The sequence below is a fragment of the Mauremys reevesii genome, linkage group 4 (genome assembly GCF_016161935.1).
Source record: "Mauremys reevesii isolate NIE-2019 linkage group 4, ASM1616193v1, whole genome shotgun sequence".
NCBI classification, from domain to species: domain Eukaryota; kingdom Metazoa; phylum Chordata; order Testudines; family Geoemydidae; genus Mauremys; species Mauremys reevesii.
Genome location: NC_052626.1, coordinates 44,227,844 through 44,255,154, shown reverse-complemented (window position 1 = coordinate 44,255,154; position 27,311 = coordinate 44,227,844). Strand labels below are relative to the sequence as shown.

The window sequence follows — 27,311 nt, the reverse complement described above, 5'->3', positions numbered from 1 at the left end:
TGCAAGGTCCAGGCTGTCTGCAACTGGTTAGCCCCCTGATGTGTGCATGACCTGTAATATTTTTCAGGCTTTGTGAACTTTTACTAGAGATTCATTTTGAATTTTTCAAAACAAGCCAAGCCCCTCACTGTCCTACTCTGGAAAAATGCCTGGTTCCATTGTTTGCTAGAGGGCCAGCATGGATTTGAACAGGTGAAGCTCGCCATCACCACTGGTCCTGTATTGGCCATGACATGATATAAGCTTTCATTGTGGAAGCCATTTCTAGTATGGCAATCAGGGCAGTCTCTCCCAAAGGCATGCACCTGAAAAAATACCACACCTCATCTCCTACTGCTTGAGGAAGCTTACCGCTGCAGAGTGAAACTATAAAATCTCGGACAAGGAGCTCCTGGCAATTAAGACTGCCTTTGAAGAGTGAGGACACTACTTGGAAGGGGCCTGTCTTCGGATCCAAGCATTTACTGATCATAAGAACCTGAAGTACCTGTGCAGGGCCAAGGCCCTAAACCAACAACAGCTCTGGTGGGCCCTATTTTTCTCCTTGTTCAACTTTATCTTGACATACCAGCCCGGAACTAGAAATGGCAAGGCCAACACCTTTCCTGAAGATGTGGCTGTGACTCAGGAGGGCACCAGTCCAGAACCAGCCAATGTTCTCAAGTCCAATAATTTCCTCAATGAGAGTTGCTGCCAGAACCTGCTTGCACTCATCCACTTTGCCTGTCTCTGGAATTTCACCCCAACAGATAGCCATTATCAACTGAAAACAACATGACATCCTGGAGGCGATCACATTTAAAAGTGACTGCATCACTAGGACCTAAAAGAGTGGCGGTTCTTCAACTATGCCATGCCTCCACACTGGCAGGACACTTTAGGGCAATATAAAACCTCACAATTAATGTCCTTCTTCTTCTTCTCGACTGTGCCCCCCAATAGAGACTTTTATAGCTTCCTGCCAGGTGTGCGTCGACACCAAGATTCCATGCCAGAAACTGTGTGGTCTCCTCTAACCTCTGGATACCTCATCTTGGCCCTGGAAGGAAATTTCCTTAGACTTTGTGGTGCAACTACAAGAATCCAGTGGTTTCACAACCATTCTGACAGCGATAGATTGCTTTGCTGAGAGGACTCACTTCATTCTTTGCATGGGTTTACCCTCTGTGGGGGAAACCACCTGACTCTGCATAAACTATGTAGTCTGCATTCATAGTCTCTAGTATCACATCACTTCCGACTGGGAACCACAGTTTACAGCCTTATTCTGGCATGAAGCCCTTCATTAAACAGGAGTCCATATGCACCTGTCCTCTGCCTACCATCCTCAGTCTAAGAGTCAAACAGAAAGAAACAACCAGATCCTTGAACAATATTTATGATGCCACATCAACCATTACTAGGATAACTGGTCTTCATTGTTTCCCTGTGCTGAGTACTTGTACAGTAATGCAGACCATTCATCCACAGGCCACAGCTCCTTCTTTATCAATTGTGGGTAGCACCCTTGATGTCACCATAGCTACCCACATCTTCTGCCAACTCTGCATTGGACTTAGTACAACACATCTATCACATACAAGATGATGTGATGGGACACCTTAAAAAGGTGAAGGAGGACTATGAAAAATATGTGGACAAGTGTAGACAACAGGGCCCTGCATGATCTGTAGGACAAAAGGTATAGCTTTCTAGAGAACACATCTGCATGGACTGATCATCTCGGAAACTAGGCCACCGATTCCTTGGCTCGTACTGGATATGGCGACAAATCAACCCAGTCACCTTTGAGTTCCAGCTCCTTTGATCTCTTAGAGTCCATCCCATATTCCATGTCTCACTTCTAAAACCATACACTCCATAGAACCTAATCATTGCTCCCACCGGTGAAAGTATAGGTCAGGAGGAGTACATTGTTCATTAAGTTGTCAATTCTAAGATCGAGTGGGGCAAATTATGGTACTTAACTGATTGAGAAGGTTACGACTCAGAACAATGCATTTTGGAGCCAGCTAAAAACATTCATGCTCCCATCCTGGTTTGGGCCTTCCATGGGAGCCACCCTGAGAAACCTGTACCCATGTCACATGGAGAGTGCCCCTAGGGGAAGGGGTGGTGATATGACCTGTGGATCTTGAGTCCAGTCCACAGAGGTCATGGGAGCAGGTATGCTTCAACCCTCCACCTAGAAGCCTGCTGACAGTTCTTTACCTGGGACCCACAAATCCCAGCCCCAGTGTGAGGTGCCACCCCTGAGGTCCAGCTGGCAGAATGCCAGAGTGGCTGATTGGCCTGCTGGCCCCACTTAAGTCAGCAGCAGGAACAAGAAGCTGTCTGAACAATTGAGCTCCACATTGCTACCCGCTCCCCCAGCTTGATTTTTCTGGCATCCTGACCTGGTTTGCTTCTTGGCATATGACTTGTGGTTCTTGACTTCCAGTTTCGCTTCTGCCTCTGACACGCTGGTATTCTGACCCTCTCTGACTCTGGTATTCTGACTCGTGGTTCTGATCTCCAGTTTGTCTCCAGCCGACTCTTCACTTCTGTCTCGTGACTGCTAGGTCTGGCCCATGACCTGGCCATTGGATTGGGGTTCTCAGGGCTTCCAACTGTAGAACCAGGAACTGAGCCCTGGTTAGAATCGGGGCTTCCGGGGTCCTTGCTGTGGAGCTGGGAGCCCTGGAAATCCTGAGAACCCCTGTTTGAGTCAGGTTTCCTGGACTGCCAGGCTCCCAGCTTAACAGCAGGAAGCCTTGAACCCCTTGAAGCTCTGGCATAGCAGGGCTGCCCTTGAGCTGCGGACTCTGGAAACCTGGGGTACCTGGCCCTAGGTCAGTCTGCATGGCAAGGCTACCCAGCAGTTTGTGTACATTTTTAAAGTAGACCAGTGAATTGGAATTAACAATGTAAAATCTTATGGCAAAGCAGACTTTTATTATTGCAAATTATACTTGATTTATAATTATTCAGTTGAAACACCAGCATGAAACAGCTGGTCTGTATCCCTGGATGTAATCAGGTTGTGTTTTTTCTGTTTACACAAAGTATAGCAGTGTACAGTTCCCCTCACATTTTTACTCTGATTCCCTGTAGCACAAATTGCAATCCCTGCAATCTCAGGGTGGGGAGACTTTGTCTGGACTGGTGAGGAAGAAAGGGAAGTAGCTCCTTTAAGGGTACCCCCCTCCAGATTTGGGTGCGGGGGAGAAGGCATCACCTCAGATGGTGGGCAGGCCATTGGGGCTAAGATAAACCATTGTCTTCTGCACATCTAATGGAGGGTATATAAACCTTGTCCCTCCAGTCGGAGCCCCCTCTCATGCCTGGTTAGCAGCTCCCCACCCTCCCATCCCTGGGATTAGCAGAGGACTGGATTTTTGGTCTGCTGTGAGCATTGTGTTCTTCACCTTTTTGAGGACAGGAAAGGGATTTTTCTCTCACTGCCAGAGTTGCTAGAAGGGGTGGGTTTTTTCACCTTCCCCTAGCAACTCAGAGACCTAACAGGGTAGGCCAGGAGATATGGGTCAAGTTGCAACAGTTTAGCAGGTATAAGGTGTCCAGTGCAGGTACTAATCTCAAAGAGCATCCAGTTTCCTGATAAATTAGAATTGGAAGTGGATTTAGGGGAAGGATGTCACAGTTTAGCGCAACTGCACCTGTATTCGCCCTCTGTGGTCCCTCAATGACACCCACTCTAATCTCTCGGCTCCTCAGCCATCACCTCTCTAGCTCCTGACTGGGGTTTTTCCAGGCTGTACAGTTCCCCGCCTATACTGTGATATCCCCAGCAAGCCAGATTGCCTTACCAGATGAGAGTCTGTGCTTTGTTTTCTTTCCAGAGGTTATGAACTGCTGTAATTGCCAGCAGTTACAAATTACCACACAGCTTTTTTTTAAGCAAGCATATTTAATCTTAAAGTGAAAGCATTACAGAGAAAACATATTCAAACAACAAAATAATCTATGTGCATGCTAATAAGTTTACCAGAGATCATGCCCAACTGCAACAAGGGCTCTGATAGGAGCCAGTCTTTCAAAGGGGTTTTTCTGTGGTTACAAGGTGGAACCAGCCTTGGTTCTGAATGAGAATAACCATGAATAGTTGAGTCTTTTCTTGGTACAGCATGGATCTTTGATTTTGGCCTCATGTAACAGGTGACCAGGAGACAAAGGCCCTCTCCTCACGGGGTAGCATAATTGGAGGTGGGGAATTTGCATTAATCTCCCATAGATACTTCCCAGAAAATCCACTTCATATGTCCCAATAGATCAGTGCTTCTCAAAGTCGGGCTGCTGCTTGTTCAGGGAAAGCCCCTGGCGGTCCTGGCTGGTTTGATTACCTGCCATGTCAGCAGGTTTGGCCGATCGTGGCTCCCACTGGCCGCAGTTTGCTGCTCCAGGCCAATGGGGGCTGCAGGAAGCAACGCGGGCCGAGGAATGTGCTGGCTGCCCTTCCTGCAGCCCCCATTGGCCTGGAGCAGTGAACTGCGGTCGGGGGAGCCACGATCAGCCAAACTTGCAGATGCGGCAGGTAAACAAACCGGCCCGGACTGCCAGGGGCTTTTCCTGAACAAGTGGTGGCCTGACTTTGAGAAGCACTGCTATAGACTATTTTTGTCTGCCACACTGTTCAATGTAGTCCTTTGATCATCCAGACCCGCCACAATAATACATGAACTTTGCATTAATACAATGTACTCCAAAGATACATACACTTGATTCAATAAGGATTTCAAGGATAGTGCAGGAAATTGCCATATATGTTACAAACATTCCTTAAAGTAGCTGGGGAATGGGCTAGGGACTCCTAATGTCAGGTACAGGGAGGACATAACCCACTTTCCCTAGCCCGTTAATCCTCATACAAGGGACAGTGATGGGGTCACAGCAGTGGGCTGAGACTAGCTGTGGAGGGGTAGGGTGGCTGATGGCAGCACTCCACCAGGTAGAAACAATTAAGGTAGGAATCATGGCCTACATCTTATCTACAAATTATCACCAGGTAGTTGCCAGAAAAGTAATAAATTTTTGGTCTAATTAAACCACATTCCTCTCATCTTGCCTCTCTTTCCATGTGTCTAGGATAAACAGAGTCTCACTAGTGCTGATTCCATGCCTGTCTCAATACACGTTTCTATGGTGGCGCCACTGATGTAAATCTTTTGGTTTGACTAAAATTAAACTTGAATAAAAGATAGGAGGGCTCCATCTTCATCTCTGGTTCCTTGTAATACTTCACTGTTAAGATTAACATCTTTCAGCTTCAAATAATGATGTATTACTGCATAGGCTTACATATTTTCAAAAACATGTTGACAAATGTAGATATAATGTAGTTGGGGGTTTTTTAGGTTAAATACTATTTTAAAAATGTTTTGAATAGTATAGCTTCTATGAAATTATGTATCTTTTTTATTATTTTTAAATTAAATACTAAAATCCAATCTACTAAAATTCTGTAAATGTAATACATAAATCTTGTTTCAAATGAACATTAAATAAATTCAGCTTTCTTTTTTCCAACAGATAAGTTTTATTAAAAGACCAGTCTCTGCACCAGATATGTCTGCTTTCAAAGGCAAAACAATGTTAAAGATTTCTGCTAATTTCAAAACCAGCATGAAAGAGTTGAAGGTTATGAAGGAAAAGATATCTGAGCCAGAGGTTGAGACAGAGATTGAGAAAAGCTCCCCTACTAAGGACCTATTGACTAAAAGCTGTGATGAACCTTTACCAACACTGGTAGACATACCAATGCAAAGAACACCTATTTTCACCGGACAAGAGGATAGTGATGATGACATGGTTCTTGCTGAGATAGCTCGAAAAGCTGGGATTAAATACATTATTTTCCCCCCAAAAAAGAAAACAAAGAAATCAAAGAAAATGATAGACCGTGGAAAATTAGAAGCTATGGCTAAGGAATTAAAACAACCCTCGAAGATTCTTAAAAGGTTTTCTTTAATTAATATATACTGCGTTTGTAAACCATTTATTTAAATTTGTGGTCATATTTTTTATTTTTGTATTTAATCTTTTTGAATGTGAAGTGTTACACTGAAACATAGAATTATGTTCAGTTCATTAAAAAGGGAATCCTATACTTTAATTAATTAACTTATTTATAGAACAATAGCCAGTGAATACTGAAGTTTAAAAAGTAGTGTGGCCAAAAGCTTAGTCTAGTTGTTATAACAGCACAATTTAAACTGAGATTTCTTTCCTCTGAAAGAATAGAAAGAAATCCTGAGGTTACAGGAGATTGAAATCCTAGGCTGGATTACCCTCTTGTGTTCTGTGAGGTTGCACAGTTTACATCCAAGACTCTCTTTATACTCTTCAGACTTCATGTATCACTCTAAATATATTCATTATCATTGCTTATTTTTATTCATTTTATTATATAGGATATAGAAGAGATGTAACTTTAGGAAGTAATCAAGCATTTAAAAGGCTATAGATGCAGTAAAAGAATGTTAATACTCTTACTTAACAGTTTTGTATTAGTATATGAAATGGGCAACAAATTAATTCTTAAGTCTGATGCATATATCTTCACTTTTGGATTAAGTTGTGTGTGTGTGTGGGCTTGGGAGATACTGAAAAAATATACACTATCTGCTTGTGCACTGATTGATGAAAAATGTGCACACACTGTATATAAACTGGTCTTTCAGTTCAGTTTCTTCTTCCAGCTAATTGTTTTTCTCTGTAGCTATCTTTCATGGGCTGTTATGAGTTTGTGTTTCTTTTTTCCTCGTGTTTAGCTCTTAGATTTTTCTTAGCTAGCAAAATTGAGTACAGTGTGATTTACTGTGATGGTACGTTGAAGTGGTGGTTTGTTTTCAACATAACCTTATAAACAGAGATGCTCTGTGCTTTTTGTTGAGACTGAAGTTTTCATAGCACTTTTGCTGAGAGTCAGGGCTTTCTACCTCTGTATGGTGTGCTGCGTGTCCTTCACCCTAGAGGTGGCTACATTTCAGTGGTTTTGTATACAATTAGATACTCTTTTAATTGGGATTTTTAAGACGAAAGAGTCTGTATAAATGTAACAACATTCCATTTTAGCACTATGTATTTTGGTGACACAGAGAATATTACAGCTACAGATAAAGACTTCTATATTTCTTTGGCATTGAGTGGCTTGAAATAGGTCTTAAAACTGACACAATCAGCAGATTTTGATGTTGAATGTTGTCGAGACTCTCATCTTGGAGGCTATGTACTGACTTTACAACGAAATTATCACTCTGGGCTTGGTTTTGACTCTGTCCTTGGCGATTATTAGCATGTTCCATGCATTACAATTTGGATGATGCACCTAGGTATATATTCACTGACCTCCTCAGAATCCCATTAGTGTGTCTCATCCATCTATTTAATCTAATCTTATAGATTATTATGCAGCTCTTGAATTTGGTCCTTTTCTCAGGTCTAGCTTTGTCCTTACATACCTCTATTGAGAACTTTCTGAGAACATAAGAACATAAGAATGGCCGTACCGGGTCAGACCAAAGGTCCATCTAGCCCAGTATCTGTCTACCAACAGTGTCCAATGCCAGGTGCCCCAGAGGGAGTGAACCTAACAGGCAATGATCAAGTGATCTCTCTCCTGCCATCCATCTCCATCCTCTGACAAACAGAGGCTAGGGACACCATTCTTACCCATCCTAGCTAATAGCCATTTATGGACTTAGCCACCATGAATTTATCCAGTCCCCTTTTAAACATTGTTATAGTCCTAGCCTTCACAACCTCCTCAGGTAAGGAGTTCCACAAGTTGACTGTGCGCTGCGTGAAAAAGAACTTCCTTTTATTTGTTTTAAACCTGCTGCCTATTAATTTCATTTGGTGACCCCTAGTTCTTGTATTATGGGAATAAGTAAATAACTTTTCCTTATCCACTTTCTCAACATCATTCATGATTTTATATACCTCTATTATATCCCCCCTTAGTCTTCTCTTTTCCAAGCTGAAGAGTCCTAGCCTCTTTAATCTTTCCTCGTATGGGACCCTCTCTAAACCCCTAATCATTTTAGTTGCCCTTTTCTGAACCTTTTCTAGTGCTAGAATATCTTTTTTGAGGTGAGGAGACCACATCTGTACACAGTTTTCGAGATGTGGGCGTACCATGGATTTATATAAGGGCAATAATATATTCTCAGTCTTATTTTCTGTCCCCTTTTTAATGATTCCTAACATCCTGTTTGCTTTTTTGACCGCCTCTGCACAGTGCGTGGACATCTTCAGAGAACTATCCACGATGACTCCAAGATCTTTTTCCTGACTTGTTGTAGCTAAATTAGCCCCCATCATGTTGTATGTATAGTTGGGGTTATTTTTTCCAATGTGCATTACTTTACATTTATCCACATTAAATTTTATTTGCCATTTTGTTGCCCAATCACTTAGTTTTGTGAGATCTTTTTGAAGTTCTTCACAATCTGCTTTGGTCTTAACTATCTTGAGTAGTTTAGTATCATCTGCAAACTTTGCCACCTCACTGTTTACCCCTTTCTCCAGATCATTTATGAATAAATTGAATAGGATTGGTCCTAGGACTGACCCTTGGGGAACACCACTAGTTACCCCTCTCCATTCTGAGAATTTACCATTAATTCCTACCCTTTGTTCTCTGTCCTTTAACCAGTTCACAATCCATGAAAGGGCCTTCCCTTTTATCCCATGACAGCTTAATTTACGTAAGAGCCTTTGGTGAGGAACCTTGTCAAAGACTTTCTGGAAATCTAAGTACACTATGTCCACCAGATCCCGCTTGTCCACATGTTTGTTGACCCCTTCAAAGAACTCTAATAGATTAGTAAGACACGATTTCCCTTTACAGAAACCATGTTGACTATTGCTCAACAGTTTATGTTTTTCTATGTGTCTGACAATTTTATTCTTAACTATTGTTTCAACTAATTTGCCCGGTACCGACGTTAGACTTACTGGTCTGTAATTGCCGGGATCACCCCAGAGCCCTTTTTAAATATTGGCGTTACATTAGCTAACTTCCAGTCATTGGGTACCGAAGCCGATTTAAAGGACAGGTTACAAACCTTAGTTAATAGTTCCGCAACTTCACATTTGAGTTCTTTCAGAACTCTTGGGTGAATGCCATCTGGTCCTGGTGACTTGTTAATGTTGAGTTTATCAATTAATTCCAAAACCTCCTCTAGTGACACTTCAATCTGTGACAGTTCCTCAGATTTGTCACCTACAAAAGCCAGCTCAGGTTTGGGAATCTCCCTAACATCCTCAGCCGTGAAGACTGAAGCAAAGAATCCATTTAGTTTCTCTGCAATGACTTTATCGTCTTTAAGCACTCCTTTTGTATTTCGGTCGTCAAGGGGCCCCACTGGTTGTTTAGCAGGCTTCCTGCTTCTGATGTACTTAAAAAAATTTTGTTATTACCTTTAGAGTTTTTGGCTAGCCGTTCTTCAAACTCCTCTTTGGCTTTTCTTATTACACTCTTGCACTTAAGTTGGCAGTGTTTGTGCTCCTTTCTATTTGCATCACTAGGATTTGACTTCCACTTTTTAAAGGAAGTCTTTTTATCTCTCACTGCTTCTTTTACATGGTTGTTAAGCCACGGTGGCTCTTTTTTAGTTTTTTTACTGTTTTTCTTAATTTGGGGTATACATTGAAGTTGGGCCTCATTATGGTGTCTTTAAAAAGGGCCCATGCAACTTGCAGGGATTTCACTTTAGTCACTGTCCCTTTTAACTTTTGTTTAACTAACCCCCTCATTTTTGTATAGTTCCCCCTTTTGAAATTAAATGCCACAGTGTTGGGCAGTTGAGGTGTTCTTCCCACCACAGGGATATTGAATGCAATTGTATTATGGTCACTATTTCCAAGTGGTCCTGCTATAGTTACCTCTTGGACCAGCTCCTGCGCTCCACTCAGGATTAAATCTAGAGTTGCCTCTCCCCTTGTGGGTTCCCGTACCAGCTGCTCCATGAAGCAGTCATTTAAAGTATCGAGAAATTTTATCTCTGCATTTCGTCCTGAAGTGAAATGTTCCCAGTCAATATGGGGATAATTGAAATCCCCCACTATTATTGGGTTCTTAATTTTGATAGCCTCTCTAATTTCCCTTAGCATTTCATCATCACTATTACTGTCCTGGTCAGATGGTCGATAATAGACCTAATGTTATATTTTTACTAGAGCATGAAATTTCTATCCATAGAGATTCTATGGAACATGTGGATTCGCTGAAGATTTTTACTTCATTTGAATCTACACTTTCTTTCACATATAGTGCCACTCCTCCCCCTGCACGGCCTGTTCTGTCCTTCCAATATATTTTGTACCCCGGAATGATTGTGTCCCATTGATTGCTCTCAGTCCACCAGGTTTCTGTGATGCCTATTATATCAATATCCTCCTTTATCACAAGGCACTCTAGTTCACCCATCTTATTATTTAGACTTCTGGCATTTGTGTACAAGCACTTTAAAAACCTGTTCCTGTTTATTAGCCTGCCTTTTTCTGATGTGCCAGATTCTTTTTTATGTGACTGTTTATCATCTGATCCGGCCCTTACATTATACTCTTCAGTCCTCTGCTCCTGACTATAACCTAGAGATTCTCTATCATCAGACTCTCCCCTAAGAAAAGTCTGTGTCCGATCCACATGCTCCTCTGCAGCGGTCGGCTTTCCCCCATCTCCTAGTTTAAAAACTGCTCTACAACCTTTTTAATGTTTAGTGCCAGCAGGAGGAGGTGTGTGTGCTTGGAACTGAGCAGCAGGTACGGATTTATTTTGATGTGTGAGCATCATTTATCATACCTGTGCTCACTTGTGACTAATTTGTAATTCTATTGTAATAAATGGCTCTTAGACCAAAAATATTATAGTTATTAATTAAACTAGTAAAGTAGTTAATTGAATATTTATTGATCACCAAATTGTCCGTATCATCAGTATATCTAAGAACCTGTAGTTAACGTAATCCTTTTTTCCTTCCTGATTCAGCTCTGTATCCCTTGGAAGACTGCATATAGAGAATAAATTCAGTATCAGAGTATCTCCAGCAGTCCACTGTTATCGAAGTCCCAGTCTCCCTTGTTTGTTAGATTTTGAGAAATTTGCAAAAAGTGAAGGTGGAATTCCAAAAGACCTTGATGTTCGTGAGTGGGTCAGAGGAATCTGGAATAGCTGGTTCGATGAGGCTTTCCCTCCTAGTAGGGCTTCTACTGAGGAAAAAGATGTGAAAGTACTAACAGACACGAAGAAGGTGGACTCTGCAGAACAAGGAAAACCTGATCTAGAAATAGTTCTAATGGACTCAGTGAATCCTGTTTTGGTAGAAGATATTGCTGATATTGAAGATTTGGAAACAGAAATCAATAGACTAACATTGTTGATTGAAAACGAAGGAAATTCTTCAGCGTTTCACTATTGTAGACGTGGAGCAATAAACAGGAAATTAGGCAAGTTAAAGTCAGCCATGGATGATTTGGAAAAAGTAAGTTTAATACAAAATTTGTTTACTACCAAGACCTAGGTGTTTTTTGTTACCCTGTTGGGCATCTGAGTTCTCCCAGGGCTGGTAGAAAGCTGATATCCAGCTCTGTTCCACCTTCTTTTGCCTTTCTCCCAGAATGGGATGGTCCCAGGTATCTATGCGGAGAATGGAGATGCAGGGCTAAAATATGCTGTGCTCTAGCACCATAATGTTTCTTTGGAGTCCGTAATAGCTGTCTCAAGCTAGAGAAGTTCTGAATTGGTCCCTGGCTGAGAAGAGAGAGTGTAGAAAGTTGGCAGTAAGTTTTTTTTGTTCCCAGCTGCTCCAAGCACTACTCTGGGCACAGCTGATGATCAAGCCTTTATTTTCTATAAAGTGCAGTATAGTTATTATACATTGTTAAAATAAATGTTCTTACAATAACTAATATTTATAAATTAACATTGGTATTTGGTATGTTTTTTTGAAGACTGTTAAGTCTATAAGTAATTTAGAGGGTATCCACTTCATAGAGAAACTCTTCACCTTCACCCAAGAAACTACACAATGTAAACTAAGCATAACAAAAAGAGGATTAAAATAAATTATAAACAGCAAAAATAAAAAGATAAAATCTGAAGTACATTACTTGAAGTGTATTTAATGTAAAAATCTTCACTTACAGCTGATATCACAGTTCTTAATATTTATACTTATCTTTTACTATATGTTTTTACAGCATCTAACATGTAGGGGCCGCATACTGCTTGGTGTCCAAGCACTATTGGAACATAAATGTTAAATCACGATTATGATGGTGATAATTCATCCCAGCCCACTCAGTATAAATAAAATCTTCATACATGTTTTTTAATCCTCTGTGCTGTCCTGCTCTCTCAAGATCTACAATGTGAGAAAGGTTTACCCTCCAGTCTGTCTTTGTTGGGGGATCTTATTCTTTATTAATTCAAATTTATCCAAGCAGCGCTCCTTCAATTTCCTTATCTATTTTAGGTATTTCTAAGGTGCCTATCACCAAGGCATTTCTTGATGAAATAGTCTTCAGATCAGTAATACACCTCTACCCTGATATAACGCTGTCCTCGGGAGCCAAAAAATCTTACTGCGTTATAGGTGAAACCGCGTTATATTGAACTTGCTTTGATCCACCGGAGTGTGCAGCCCTGCCACCCCAGAGCGCTGTTTTACCACGTTATATTCGAATTCATGTTATATCAGGTCATGTTATATCGGGGTAGAGGTGTAGTGTTTATTTTAGATAGTTTCAGTAATTATAAATTCCACATCCACATTGCTCATCTTTCACATCACCTGTTCTCATTATGCATAGATCCAAAGCATGTGAGTAAAAATCTCTTCACCTGGTTTTGATACTTCCAGCAAAAATGTGCCAGTTCTGGACCCACTTTACTTATTGTCTCCAGATTCCAGTAAACATTTATAAAACATTTAACTTTAAATTTGACTGTTACTGTTTTATAATTAAGAAACTCGATCTTTTCCCACAGACTTTCCATGTAAAGTGATACATAAGTGCAAAGTATGTATTTGTTTAATTTATTTTGATTTATACAATAATATAGGTATCTGTTACAAGCTCTCAATCTTTACAGTACATTACAATACACGTCACCTATAATCTCTTAGATATCTTCTAGTCTATCTAAAATTACCTGCACAGGATATTCAGTTTATCTTTTTAATTCTCCATCGTTATCATCCTCCAAAGCCTTAGAAAACAGGTGAGCCTTGCCGTGTGTCTGGCAGGTTTACAAATCCAGACTCTATAAGACCAGTGGCAGATTTGTATACTCATGTAAATTTTCCCTATGCTTATGTTAGCTTATATTATGAGCACCATGAATAAAATGCATAAGAAATTATTTGCTTGGTGAGATCTCATTAATGTGGTAAGATCACAGTCAAATGCTTTCTTTTAAGGAATCAATAATGTTTTTCATAGCAATAGCAATAATGCAGTTTACATTTGGCCAACACTGACATTTTCTTATAAACTGGGAAATGCCAATTATTTATCACCTTCAGACAGGTCAGCAATGTTCAAGATACCATTTTGTGTTTATCCCCTAGAATTCAAGTATGTTTTACTTGTTAAAAAGTGATAAACTGTGTTGATTTCTCTGGCTAATATATATTTCAGACTGAATAGTTCTGAAATTAAGGACAATCCTGCATACGCTTAAACACGTACTTAGTTTGAAACATGAATGACTTCAGTAGGGTTACTCGTGCTTAAAGTTAAATATGCACATAAGTGTTTGCAATATTGGGACTTCACATTTTACTTGCATAATATCTGTATTTCAAATGTATAGAACTGTATACTCTGCAGGGCAAGTCTTTGACATCCTCTGTGTTCAGGGAGCTCCTAGCTCATTTAAGAAACTCCTATCACTATCTAAATAATAAATTAATATTTATTTTGCATTTTTCTTTTGTAGGCCATAAGCTTAGAACCACTTCTACTTAATGCTTATTGGCACAGGCATTTGATTTACCTCTTTCAAGAAAAAAATCAAGCTGCCTTGGATGACCTGAATTTTATAATTAAATGGAACAAAAATAATGCGGGTAAGTATCTATTGAAATATGACTGATTTTTTAAAAACAGTTTTTTCTCACAAATGCTGTTTCTTCAGTTGTATTAGGCCCCAGTATTGCAAAGACTTATGGACATGCTTAACTTTATGCACCGAGTAGTCCCATTTACTTCAATAGGATTGCTTATAGTTTGTAAAGTTTTGCATGAGTATAAGTCTTTGAAAGATTGGAGCCTAAATCAGTATTTCTAAAATAATAACTAAATGTTTTATTTCAATACATACACAATTGTCATGACATTATATCCATTAATATTTCAGGGAAAGCTGGTAACGACCCTGCCTAAGGATTTCTATTATAAAGTGTTCTTTCAAGCTGTTTTTTTTTGTTTGTGGAATGAAAGGAAAGGAGCTGCAGTGGATGCTACTCAAAGTGCTTGGGAGCTTCCAGAGCAGCTGCAGCAGCATGGGTGAGGTTGGGGGAGTGTGTTCTGCTCCCAGCCTTCCCTCTAGACCCAGGCACTACATGCAGCAGGAAATTCCTCAACTCCTTTGGTGGGGAACAAAGAGAAACAGGCTTCCCCAACTAGCCATCTGAATCCAGCATGTGGCCCCAACCACCCATCTACTGTCCTCCCAGGGTACAATATGGAGCAGGAGATTCCCCGCTTCTGGGGTGGGAAGTGGGAGAGAGATAAGCCAGACTCCACCTAGTGATTATCTGGATCAGCAAATGGTCCCAGAGGTTCATTCCCTGTTTTGGGGGCTCCACATGGGGCAGGAGCTCCCCAACTCCCACAAAGGGTGGGGGAGAGAGAGAGAGAGAGGGAGGTGGACCAGGCTCCCCAAAACTATCTCCTGGCCCCAGTAGCTGGCCCCAGTTGCCTGTTCCTTCCCACCAACTGCGATTGCAGCCTTCTTCTGCCACTAACTAATGTTATTCTTGTAGTGCAAATGGTAAAAGACTGTGCTGTGGTACAGAAGGTACAGGGCTCAGAATAAGTTGAATCGTAGGACTGGAAGAGACCTCGAGAGGTCATCTAGTCTAGTCCCCTCACACATGGCAGGACTACGTATTATCTAAACTACCTGAAAGGTGTTTGTCTAACCTGCTCTTAAAAATCTCCAATGATGGAGATTCCACAATCTCCCTAGGCAATTTATTCCTGTGCTTAACCACCCTGACAGTTAGAAAGTTTTTCCTAATGTCCAACCTAAATCTCCCTTGCTGCAATTTAAGCCCATTGCTTCTTGTCCTATCCTCAGAGGTTTAGAAGAACAATTTTTCTCCCTCTTCCTTGTAACAACCTTTTATGTACTTGAAAGCTGTTATCATGTCCCCTCTCAGTCTTCTCTTTTCGAGATTAAACACACCCAATTTTTTCAGTCTTCCCTCATAGGTCATGGTTTCTAGATCTTTAATCATTTGAGTTGCTCTTCTCTGGACTTTCTCCAATTTGTCCACATCTTTCCTGAAATTTGGCACCCAGAACTGGACATAGTACTCAGTTGAGCCCTAATCAGTGTGGAGTAGATCGGAAGAATTAGCTTCTCGTGTCTTGCTTACAACACTCCTGCTAACACATCCCAGAATGATGTTCGCTTTTTTGCAGCAGTGTTACAGTGTTGACTCATATTTATCCTGTGGTCCACTATGATCCCCAGATCCCTTTCTGCAGTACTCCTTCTTAGGCAGTCATTTCCCATTTTGTTTGTGTGCAACTGATTGTTCCTTCCTAAGTGAAGTACTTTGCATTTGTCCTTATTGAATTTCATCCTATTTACTTCAGACCATTTCTCCAGTTTGTTCAGCTGATTTTGAATTATAATCCTATCCTCTAAAGCATTTGCAACCCCTCCCATCTTGGTATTGTCTGCAAACTTTATAAAGGTACTCTCTATGCCATTATCTAAATCATTGATGAAGATATTGAACAGAACGGGACTCAGAACTGATCCCTATAGGACCCCACTCGTTATGCTTCCAGCATGACTGTGAGCCACTGATAACTACTCTCCGGGAATGGTTTTCCAACCAGTTATGCACACACTTTATAGTAGCTCCATCTAGGTTGCATTTCCCTAGTTTGTTTATGAACAGGTCATGCGAGACAGTATCAAAAGCTTCATTAAATTCAAGATATACTGCTTCCTCCCTATCCACAAGGCTTGTTACCCTGTCAAAGAATGCTATCAGATTGGTTTGACATGATTTGTTCTTGACAAATCCATGCTGACTGTTATTTATCATGTTATTATCTTCTAGATGTTTGCAAATTGATTGCTTTATTATTTGCTCCATTATCTTTCTGGGTAATTCCCCGATTGTCCTTATTTCCATTTTTATAGATTGGAAAAGGGCAAATATAGAGCCAGTCTTATGGAAGACAGGAGATTCCATGACTTTTCAAAGATAATTGCTAATGGCTCAGATATCTCCTCAGTCAGCTCCATGAGTATTCTAGGATGCATTTAATCAGGCCCAGACATCTAACTTGTCTAAGTAATTTTTAACTTGTTCTTTCCCTATTTTAGCCTCTGATCCTACCTCATTTTCACTGACATTCACTGTGTTAGAGGTCCACCAACCTTCTTGGTTAAAACTGAAACAAAGAAATCATTAAGCATCTCTGCCATTTCCACATTTTCTGTTGTTTTTTCTCCCTCATTGAGTAACGGGCCTACCCTGTTCTTGGTCTTCCTCTTGCTTCTAATATATTTGATGTTTTCTTGTTACCCTTTATGTCTCTAGCTAGTTTGATTTCATTTTGTGCCTTGGCCTTTCTAATTTTGTCCCTACATACTTGTGTTATTTGTTTATATTCATTCTTTGTAATTTGACCCAGATTACACTTTTTGTAGGACTTTTTTTTGAGTTTCAGATCATTGAAGATCTCCTGGTGAAGCCAGGGTGGTCTTGCCATACATCCTATCTTTCCTACGCAGTGGATAGTTTGCTCTTGTGCCATTAATAACGTCTCTTTGAAAAACTGCCAACTGGCTTCAACTGTTTTTCCCCTTAGACTTGCTTCCCATGGGATCTTATCTACCAACTTCTCTGAGTTTGCTAAAGTCTGCCTTCTTGAAATCCATTGTCTTTATTTTGCTGTTCTCCCTCCTACCATTCCTTAAAATCATGAACTTTACCATTTCATGATCACTTTCACCCAAGCTGCCTTCCACTTTCAAAATCTTAACCAGTTCCTCCCTACTTGTCAAAATTAAATCTAGAACAGCCTCTCCCCTGGTAGCATTCTCCATCTTCTGAATAAAAAAATTGTCTCCAATACATTCCAAGAAGTTGCTGGATAATCTGTGCCCTGCTGTGTTATTTTCCCAACAGTTGTCTGGGTAGTTGAAGTCCCCCGTTACCACCAAGTCCTATGTTTTGGATGATTTTGTTATTTACTTTAAAAAAGCCTCATCTAACTCTTCTTCCTGGTTAGATTCTTTGTAGTAGATCCCTACCATGACAGCACCCTTGTTTTTTACCCCTTTTATATTTACCCAGATACTTTCAACAAGTCTGTCTCCTATTTCCATCTCAACCTCAGTCCAAGTGTACATTTTTAATATACAAGGCAACACCTTCTCCCTTTTTGCCCTGCCTGTCCTAGCATTTTGAGTTCTTCCTTCTTATTCCCCATACTTCTCACATTAGTACACAGACATCTAAGATACTGATTTGATTTCCCCTCCGAGTTCTGTCTTGTCTCTCCCTTATCCCTGCTATAACAGCCCATGCTCCCCCCCCCACATTCCAACCCTTTTCTCTGGTCTCCATGGTTTTTACTTACCTGTGGGGTTTGGTCACCTGCCCCCTTCGAACCTAGTTTAGAGCCTTCCTCATGAGGTTAGCCAGTCTGTATCCAAATATGCTCTTCGCCTTCCTATATAGATGGACCCAATCTCAGCTTAGCAGGTCTTCTTTCTGAGACAGCATCCCATGGTCAAGGAACCCGAAGCCCTCCTGGCAACACCATCCTCGCAGCCATGCATTCACCTCCTGGGCCCCTACCTTTGACTGGAAGGATCAAAGAGAACACCACCTGTGCTCCCAACTCCTTCACCCTTGCTCCCAGAGCCGTGTAGTCACTCATGATCTGCTGAGGGTCATACCTCACAGTATCATTAGTGCCCACATGGATGAGTAACATGGGGTAGTAGTAAGAGGGCCAGATGATCCTCGACAGTCCCTCAGTAACATCTCAGATATGGGCCCCTGACAGGCAGTATACTCTCTGGGATGCCACGTCAGAGCGACAGAAGAGATTCACCAGCCTTCTCTACGTTTCCTCCTGGGAGTGGTGGCTGCGATCCTCCCAGCCTTGGGGGTACATGGCTTCTCCTTCTCCACCTTTGGGGGTGATTCCTCATCGTTCGTTGCTAGGGCAGCATAAGGGTTTTCCATCACCATGGTGGTTGGTTTGGGAGTAGGGGTGGCTCACTGCCTGCTGCCAGAAATAGCCAGCAGCCAGTGTCCTCCCTGTAACAGAGCCATATCCTCCTCCCCTGGTGGTGTGACACACTGGATGGTCACCCCCCCCAGCCTGGCTTTCTGTGAGCGGGGAAATGCAGGCCACAGTCTCTGCAAATCCACACCAGGATCTGGGTAGAGGCATCCATGGTTAGGTTGTCTGTCTGGATATAGGCGCAGGTGGAGGAGACTGGAGCAGTGTTGGCATTGGTGAGGTATCCCTTCCTAACCATTGCGATTATATTACGTCTCCCTCCCACAAACTCCCTCTCAAACTCCCCTGTTTGTGGTTCCCTTTTCGCTAGCTCCCCTTGGTTGCTTAGCCTCTGGCTTTTAAGGCCTCGTCTCCAAGGTCAACTCTACCGCGTTGTTAATCACACAGGGGGAGGGTGATCACAAGGCTGATTGAGGCTAATAAAAAATGATCAAGGATGATCCAGGGAACAAAGGCTCAAACAGTCCTCAGACACTTAATCTCAACTGACCCTGTAACTGAAATAACCTGAAAGAGAGAGAAAAACCACAAACAGCCAAACAAACTCGCTCACCCCAAGATTAGTACTCGCAACTTGTTCCTTCAGCAGGGGGATCTCCTTCTCCCTCTCTCAAACTCCCCTCTTTGCGGTCCCCTGTTCGCTAGCTTGTGGCAACAAGCTCCCCACAAACACCTTTCACTTGACTGCTCCTAAGCCCTCCCTCCTCCCTGCTCTCACCCACCCAGGGTCCTGGCCATGACAGGCCACCCCTGCCCCCAGGGCCTGTGAACCAATCAGCCTGCATCTTGCCATCGGCGGCCAATAAACTCTCCTACCAAGTAGGTTCCCCCCTCCTAACCAGAGTGAGGGGGTGTGGGCTGGCTGAGAAAGGGCCCAATCACAGCAGCCAGCCATGCCCTGCCCATTTGCAGTGCTCTGCCCTGTGCAGCCGCAGCTTGTGGTAGGGCTAGAAGCTGTTGGCATGAGTTCTATGCCCTGACGGGGCACTGTGCAGCTGGAGGGGAGCGAGGCAAACCAGGGACACTCCCCCACCAGATGTCATAGCCTGTGTGCCCCAGGGCTATGGCTTGCTCTGCCCTGACCCACAGCGGTGATGGCTGAACCCTCTGGGGAGTTTACCTCATGGCCACATATGCCTCCTGCAGAAGAAGATAGAAAATTGCGGTAATCAGACTTTTGGTGTCCAGTCAGTACTTCTGACTGGAGACTGTACAGGTCCCCTTAAAACTGGACTTTCTGGTTGAAAACCAGACACTTGATAACCCTAGGTGAGATTGTTGTAATTTTTTATCTTCCATTAAAAACAAACAGAAACCTCAGGCCTGGTCTACACTAGAAGGTTATGTCGAATTTAGCAGCGTTAAATCGAATTAACCCTGCACCCGTCCACACAACGAAGCCTTTTTTGTCGACATAAAGGGCTCTTAAAATCGATTTCTGTACTCCTCCCCGACGAGGGGAGTAGCACTAAATTCGACATGGCCGTGTCGAATTAGGGTAGGTGTGGATGGAATTCGACGCTAATAGCTCCGGGAGCTATCCCACAGTGCACCACTCTGTTGACGCTCTGGACAGCTGTCCGAGCTCGGATGCTCTGACCAGCCACACAGGAAAAGCCCCGGGAAAATTTGAATTCCTTTTCCTGTCTGGCCAGTTTGAATCTCATTTCCTGTTTGGACATCGTGGCGAGCTCAGCAGCACCGGCAACGATGCAGAGCTCTCCAGCAGAGATGTCCATGCAATCTCAGAATAGAAAGAGGGCCCCAGCATGGACTGATCGGGAAGTCTTGGATCTGATCGCTGTGTGGGGCGATGAGTCTGTGCTTTCGGAGCTGCGCTCCAAAAAACGGAATGCGAAGATCTACGAGAAGATCTCCAAAGCCATGACAGACAGAGGATACAGCCGGGATGCAACGCAGTGCCGCGTGAAAATCAAGGAGCTGAGACAAGGCTACCAGAAGACCAAAGCGGCAAACGGACGCTCCGGATCCCAGCCCCAGACATGCCGCTTCTACGAGGCACTGCATTCCATTCTAGGTGCGGCCGCCACCACTACCCCACCACTGACCGTGGACTCTGAGGATGGGATAGTGTCGATGGACGGTTCCTCGGAGATGTTCGCAGACGGGGAAGATGAGGAAGGAGATGACGAGGACGAGGCAGTCGAAAGCGCTTACAACACTGATTTCCCCGACAGCCAGGATCTCTTCATCACCCTCACGGAGATCCCTTACCAACCCTCCCCAGCCGTTAACCCGGACCCTGAATCAGGGGAAGGATCACTCGGTAACTGCTTTAAACATGTAAACATTTATTTCTAACAGAACAGGAATATTAACTATGCAAAAAGAAGGTCAATATGAACGTGGATAGAACAGAAATCCTCTTCGGAGATCTCCACGAAGCTCTCCTGGAGGTAATCGAAAATCCTCCGCGTGAGGTTCCTGGGGAGAGCGGCCTTATTGGGTCCTCCATGGTAGCACACTCTTCCGCGCCAGGCTATCCTCTGGTACTCTGGGATCATAGCCTCGCAGAGCATGGCGGCATAGGGCCCTGGTTTTTGCTGGCTTTCACGCAGCATGCGGTCTTTATCAGTGGCAGTGATCCTCATCAGGGTGATGTCGCTCATGGTAACCTGCTTTGAATTAGGGGACTGTTAGGATTGGGACTGCTTGCCTGTTCCTTTACATAACTGTAACCGGCGGTTTACAGCCACGCGGTGGAGGCGGGACAGGGGCAGCATACAGGGATCTTTCCCGGGGACAGCCGCGAGGGGGTGGGACAGGGGCAGAGTGCATGCTTTCCGGATTGCCAGCAGCAGGAACTGGCCAACGCTAGGAGCATTGCTTTGACCGTGAAAGGAGGGCACTGCTATAAATTAAGTTTTAAGCAGCCAAAAGTCTGCGGCTTATCATGTCTGCCTGCAACACGAATTCTGCTGTCCTGCCCCGCTTGTCTGATCTCCACTGAAAGGCCCCAGGCACTGAATGCGAAGGCCGAAAAGTCGACCTTGTCCTGAGTGCGCATGAGATAGGTGCTGTGCATGGTCTTGTTCACAGAAACAGACTAGACTATGTTCAAAAATGTATCTTTGTAAGGAAACACTCCCTTTTTCCCATCACACAGCTGCGGCTGTCTCCCGACCTACCCCGGCATCCCCCTCACAGCGGCTGGCGCAGATTAGGCGGCGAAAGAAAAGGACACGGGACGAGATGTTCAAAGAACTTATGGGCTGCTCCCAAGCCGAGGCAGCCCAGCAGACCCAGTGGAAGGAGAAAATTTCTCAGTACCAGCGCTCACTCAGCGAACGGGAGGACAGGTGGTGGCAGAAAGACCCGCAGGCGACTCAAACGCTGCTTGGACTAATGAGGGAGCAAACGGACACGCTCCGGCGCCTTGTGGATGTTCTGCAGGACTGGAGGCAGGAGGACAGAGCCCCACAGCAGTCTATCTCTAACTGTCCTCCCCCACCACAAAGTTCCATACCCCCCTCACCCAAAGTACCAAGAAGGAGGGGCGGCAGGGGCCGTGAAAACTGTCACTCCACCCCTACAGAGTGCTCAAGTACAAGAAGGCTCTCATTTCCAAAATTTTGATAAGTCCTTTCCTTCCCGCCTCACCCAAGCCCCCATCCCAGTTTCATCCCCTAACTGTGTAGTTGATGATAAAAAATACTTTTCTGTTAATTACTGTTTCCGTCATGTTCTTTTAGAGGAGACTGTTTGAAGGGGGGGAAGGGGATTGGTAATTGGACAGGACAGTCACCTTTACCAGGGTACAGACACGGGGGCAGGTTCAGCAGCAGGTCACACACACAGTGCAGTCACTAGGCACCCTGGTCAGTCTGGGAGGTGGTTTCCATGTTCTGTGTGGGGGGGGCTATGTGACTTTGTGGCGGGGGAGGGTGGTTAGAGATCTTATGCAGCGGTCCTTATCCTGGATCACAGAGCCACGCAGCAGGGGATCTGTAACCGTCCTCCCCCGCCACAAAGTCACATAGCCCCCACACACAGAGTCCCGAAAAGGAGGGGTGGCAGGCTCCGTTGAAACAATCAGTCCGCCACTGTGGACCGCTGTAGGAGCAGGAGTCTGTCATTCCTCGAGTTTAGAAGCGATCTTTACATCACTACCCACCCTACCCACCACAGTCTGCGTCCCAGTTTCAACCCTTTACCGCAAAATCAGTAATAAAGAAAACGGTGTAAATTAACAAAGTTCCATGTATTTTATTTTTAAACGTGTGTTGGAAGGGGGTGAACGGGGTATGTAACTGCAGAGGATAGTCAACATTAACTGGGTAAAGAAACGGGGGCAGGTTCAGCTTCTCTGTAAACAAACTTAATAGTCACAGGTTACCCTGCTCCCTGAGGAACCTTGCTTTCAAAGCCTCCCATATGCACAGCACTTCCAGCTGGGCTCTTCTAATCGCACGGCTATCTGGCTGGGCGTAATCAGCAGCCAGGCAATTTGCCTCAACCTCCCATCCCACCATAAATGTCTCCCCCTTGCTCTCACAGAGATTGTGGAGCACACAGCAAGCTGCAATAACAATGGGGATATTGGTTTCGCTGAGATCTGAGCGAGTCAGTATACTTCTCCATCTCCCCTTGAGACGCCCAAAAGCACACCCCACCACCATTCTGCACTTGCTCAGCTGGTAGTTGAAGAGTTCTTTGTCACTGTCCAGGGCGCCTGTATAGGGCTTCATGAGCTATGGCATTAGCGGATAGGCTGGGTCCCCGAGGATCACTATAGGCATCTCCACATCCCCAACAGTTATTTTGTGGTCCGGGAAGAAAATACCTTCCTGCAGGCATCTAAACAGACCAGAGTTCCTGAAAACATGCAAGTCATGAACCTTGCCCGGCCATCCGACGTTGATGTTGGTAAAATGTCCCCTATGGTCCACCAGTGCTTGCAGCACCATTGAAAAGTAGCCCTTTTGGTTAATATACTGGCTGGCCTGGTGGTCCGGTCCCAGGATAGGGATGTGAGTTCCATCTGTAGCCCCACCGCAGTTTGGGAATCCCATCACGGCGAAGCCATCTATGAGGACCTGAACGTTTCCCAGGGTCACTACCTTTGAGAGCAGTAGCTCAACGATTGCGTTGGCTACTTGCATCACAGCAGCCCCCACGGTAGATTTGCTCACGCCAAAGTGGTTCGCTACTGACCGGTAGCTGTCTGGCGTTGCAAGTTTCCAGAGGGCTATGGCCACTCGCTTCTGCACAGTTAGGGCTGCTCGCATCTGGGTGTCCTTGCGCTTCAGGGCAGGGGACATCAACTCACACAGTTCAAGGAAAGTTCCCTTACGCATCCTAAAGTTTCGCAGCCACTGTGATTCATCCCAGACCTGCAGCACTATGCGGTCCCACCAGTCCATGCTTGTTTCCCGGGCCCAGAATTGCCGTTCCACAGCATGAACATGACCCATTGCCACCATGATCTCCACGGCGCGGGGTACCGTGCTGTGTGAGAGGTCTGTGCCACTCTCTGACTTCATGTCCTCACCGTGCTGCCGTAGCCTCCTCACCTGATTTCGCAGCATCTGACTGTGAAAAAGGTGGACGATAAGGTGCGAGGAGTTGACAACGGCCATAACTGCAGCGATGATTGCAGCGGGCTCCATGCTCGCAGTGCTGTGGCCTCCGTGCTGTCACTCACCAGAAAAGTGCGTGAACTGTTTGCCCACCGGCGGGAGTGACGGTTGAATGACGACAGTTACCCAAAACCACCCTCGACACATTTTTTCCCCCAGCAGGCATTGGGGGCTCTACCCAGAATTCCAGTGGGCAGTGGGGACTGCGGGAACTGTGGGATAGCTGCCCACATTGCACCGCTTCCAATGTCGACGCTTGCCCCGTTAGTGTGGACTCACAAAGTCGAATTACTGTCCTTAGTGTGGATACACACATTCGACTTTGTAATATCGGTTCCACAAATTCGATTTAAGTAGAATCGAACTACTCTGGCAGTGTAGACATACCCTAAGGGATTGCATACAATAAAACCTGCATGAAAATAATGTTACTTAGGGTGCACTTGAAAGTTAAAAAATAACAAATTTACGGTAGTCCATGCACCCTTAATTTTGTCCCTTTGTATGTTATGGTTAAAATGTAATTTTCGTTATTAACTCTCTTTTTTAACAGTTCTAAACAGACAAATTAATTTTAGGTTGCAGTTTTCCATGCTTGAACTTTGCCTGAAGCCAATTTTTTTTTTGCCTGAAGCCAGTTTTTGCAAAGTTCCAGCAATATCTGTTCAATGTTTTGAGGTGTGTGTATGTGTGTAAACACTCTGCCATAAGTTTTAATCAGGAATTTTACAAAAACATAACTAACTTGTGACTGATATTATTTTGCTCAAACTTGCTTTGTTTTGAGTAATACATTCTAAGGAGAGATAAGGAAACATGCCGTGTTTGAAATAAATTGGTGTAGTAATTTTGAAGTTGCTGGAACTTTTTTGTGCATGCATAGGTTTTTTTATTTGATCTTTTTGCTCAATCTACAGATTAGAATGTTGTCAAGAAACATTCAAAATAGGCCTGTTAGGTTATTTTACTCAGGCTAAAATGGCTTTGAATATTTGGATCACTTTGAAGTGCTTTACATTAATCTGAGTTTGTAAAGACTGAGAAATCTTACACAAACTATCTGTCAGGAGGACTATGGAGTTAGAGGACTGAGCACAGATCTGAAGTTCCAGTACTTTTGCAGTGTATCACCCAGAGTGAAAAAGAATTGGTCATGCTTTACTTTCATGCTTGTATTATTTTTCTGCAGATGGCAGGTGAATTGTCAATATTTTGTGCTGCTAAATGTTGTATTTTATATTTTATTGGTTCTAGATGCATATCTGTCAAAGGCTGAAATTTACAGAAATCAAGGCAATAATGGATTGGCAATCATAAATTGCTCTTTAGCAGTGAAATGCAACCCTACAGATGATGACATTTATTTCAGGAGAGCTGAGTTGTTGGAAGAGGAAGAGGAATTATTATTGGCAATGGACGATTATGCCAAAGTAGGTTTTCCTTTTTCTAGTGTAACATTATTATAGTAACATCACTGAATTACAGTAACTCCTCGCTTAACGTTGTAGTTATGTTCCTGAAAAATGCGACTTTAAGCGAAACGATGTTAAGCGAATCCAATTTCCTCATAAGAATTAATGTAAATGGGGGGAGGGGGTTAGGTTCCAGGGAATTTTTTTTGACCAGACAAAAGACTATATTATATACACACACAGTATAAGTTTTAAACAAACAATTTAATACTGGTACACAGTGATGATGATTGTGAAGCTTGGTTGAGGTGGTGAAGTCAGAGGGGGGGATATTTCCCAGGGAATGTCTTACTGCTGAATGATGAACTAGCAATTGGCTGAGCCCTCAACGGAAAACCCATTGTTGTTAATGTAGCCTCACACTCTACAAGGCAGCACAAATGGAGGGAGGGGAGACAGCATGGCAGACAGAGACACACACCATGTGAGAAAGAGATGTGCATTGCCCCTTTAAGTACGCTGACCCCACTCTAAGTACACTGCCTTTTTAAGTAGATCAGGAAATTGAGACAGCAGCTGCTGCCTCCATCCTGAGCCCTGTCATGTTCCCCCTTCCATGGAGAGGGACAGCTCAGTGGTTTGAGCATTGGCCTGCTAAACCCAGGGTTGTGAGTTCAATCCTTGAGGGGGCCATTTAGAGAACTGGGGTAAAAATCTGTCTGGGGATTGGTCCTGCCTTGAGCAGGGGGTTGGACTAGATGACCTCCTGAGGTCCCTTCCAACCTTGATATTCTATGATTCTATGAGATGGGCTCAGTGGGGTGCAGGAGCAGGGGGGAGGGGGAAACCCTGACATTAGCCCCCCATCTTCCCCCTCCCTGCACAGCAAGCAGGAGGCTCCCGGAGGGCAGGAGCAGCACATGGCAGTGGGGGGAAGAACAGCTGAACTGCCCGGCAATTGATAGCCTGCTGGGCTGCTGCCACACAGGAAACTTAGGGGAGTGGGGAGCTGATAGGGGGCCTGCCAGTCCACCGCCCCACCAGCTATCTCCAACCGGCTGCTGTTCCTGCAAGTTTTGGACAAAGCAGGCAGCTGCCAAATGACGTTATAAGGGAGCATTGCGGAACATTAAATGAGTATGTTCTCTAATTGATCAGCAACGGAACAACGAAACAACGTTAACCAGGACGACTTTAAGTGAGGAGTTAGTGTACAAATATTTGGATTTATCTGGCACATAGCTTTCAGAAACTTATATCCTTTTAATCAAACAAATCTTCCGTGTGATGGAGTTAGTACATATTTTCTGTAATTTATCCCGGACAGTGATTCATAGCTAAATTAAGAGTCAGTTTATAAGCTTGCCTAATTGGTTATGTGTTCCAGTTTTACAATTGAAGGGAAAAGAATGGCAACGGAAATTAAAGGACAAGGAAAATGTTTAAAATAATGGAAGATAGTTTATACTTTAAAAAAAAAAGTATATATTATTTGGTACCTTTTCATTTCAGATTTTTAATTTATAGGAAAATAAGTATAACTATTACGCAAATATTATGTTCTTCTTAAATTTTTCAATGTAGTGTTTTCAATATAATCCAAAAAGAACAGATGCACTTATGAAACATGGAATACATTTCTTTGAGAAATCAGTTTGGACTATAGCTCTTCAGGATTTTACAGCTGTGATTAAGGAAGATCCCAGCAATGTTCAAGCAAGGTAAAATATATATTCTGCAATTATTATTCGATTATTAAAATAGCATTAAAAATAATATGGTA

At 43.5% G+C, this 27,311-nt stretch overlaps 1 protein-coding gene across 5 annotated transcripts in view; it reads left to right on the top strand.

The window, feature by feature from the left end:
- The window catches only part of TTC6 (tetratricopeptide repeat domain 6), a 137,184-nt gene that overhangs the window by 59,765 nt on the left and 50,108 nt on the right, over positions 1 to 27,311 (top strand). For all 5 annotated transcript variants that reach the window (XM_039539077.1, XM_039539076.1, XM_039539075.1 and 2 more), the window contains 5 exons: positions 5,527 to 5,954; positions 10,991 to 11,483; positions 13,946 to 14,075; positions 25,371 to 25,546; positions 27,113 to 27,249. In XM_039539077.1, the coding sequence (XP_039395011.1) occupies positions 5,527 to 5,954; positions 10,991 to 11,483; positions 13,946 to 14,075; positions 25,371 to 25,546; positions 27,113 to 27,249 (1,364 nt within the window). The remainder of the gene's footprint in view (positions 1 to 5,526; positions 5,955 to 10,990; positions 11,484 to 13,945; positions 14,076 to 25,370; positions 25,547 to 27,112; positions 27,250 to 27,311) is intronic.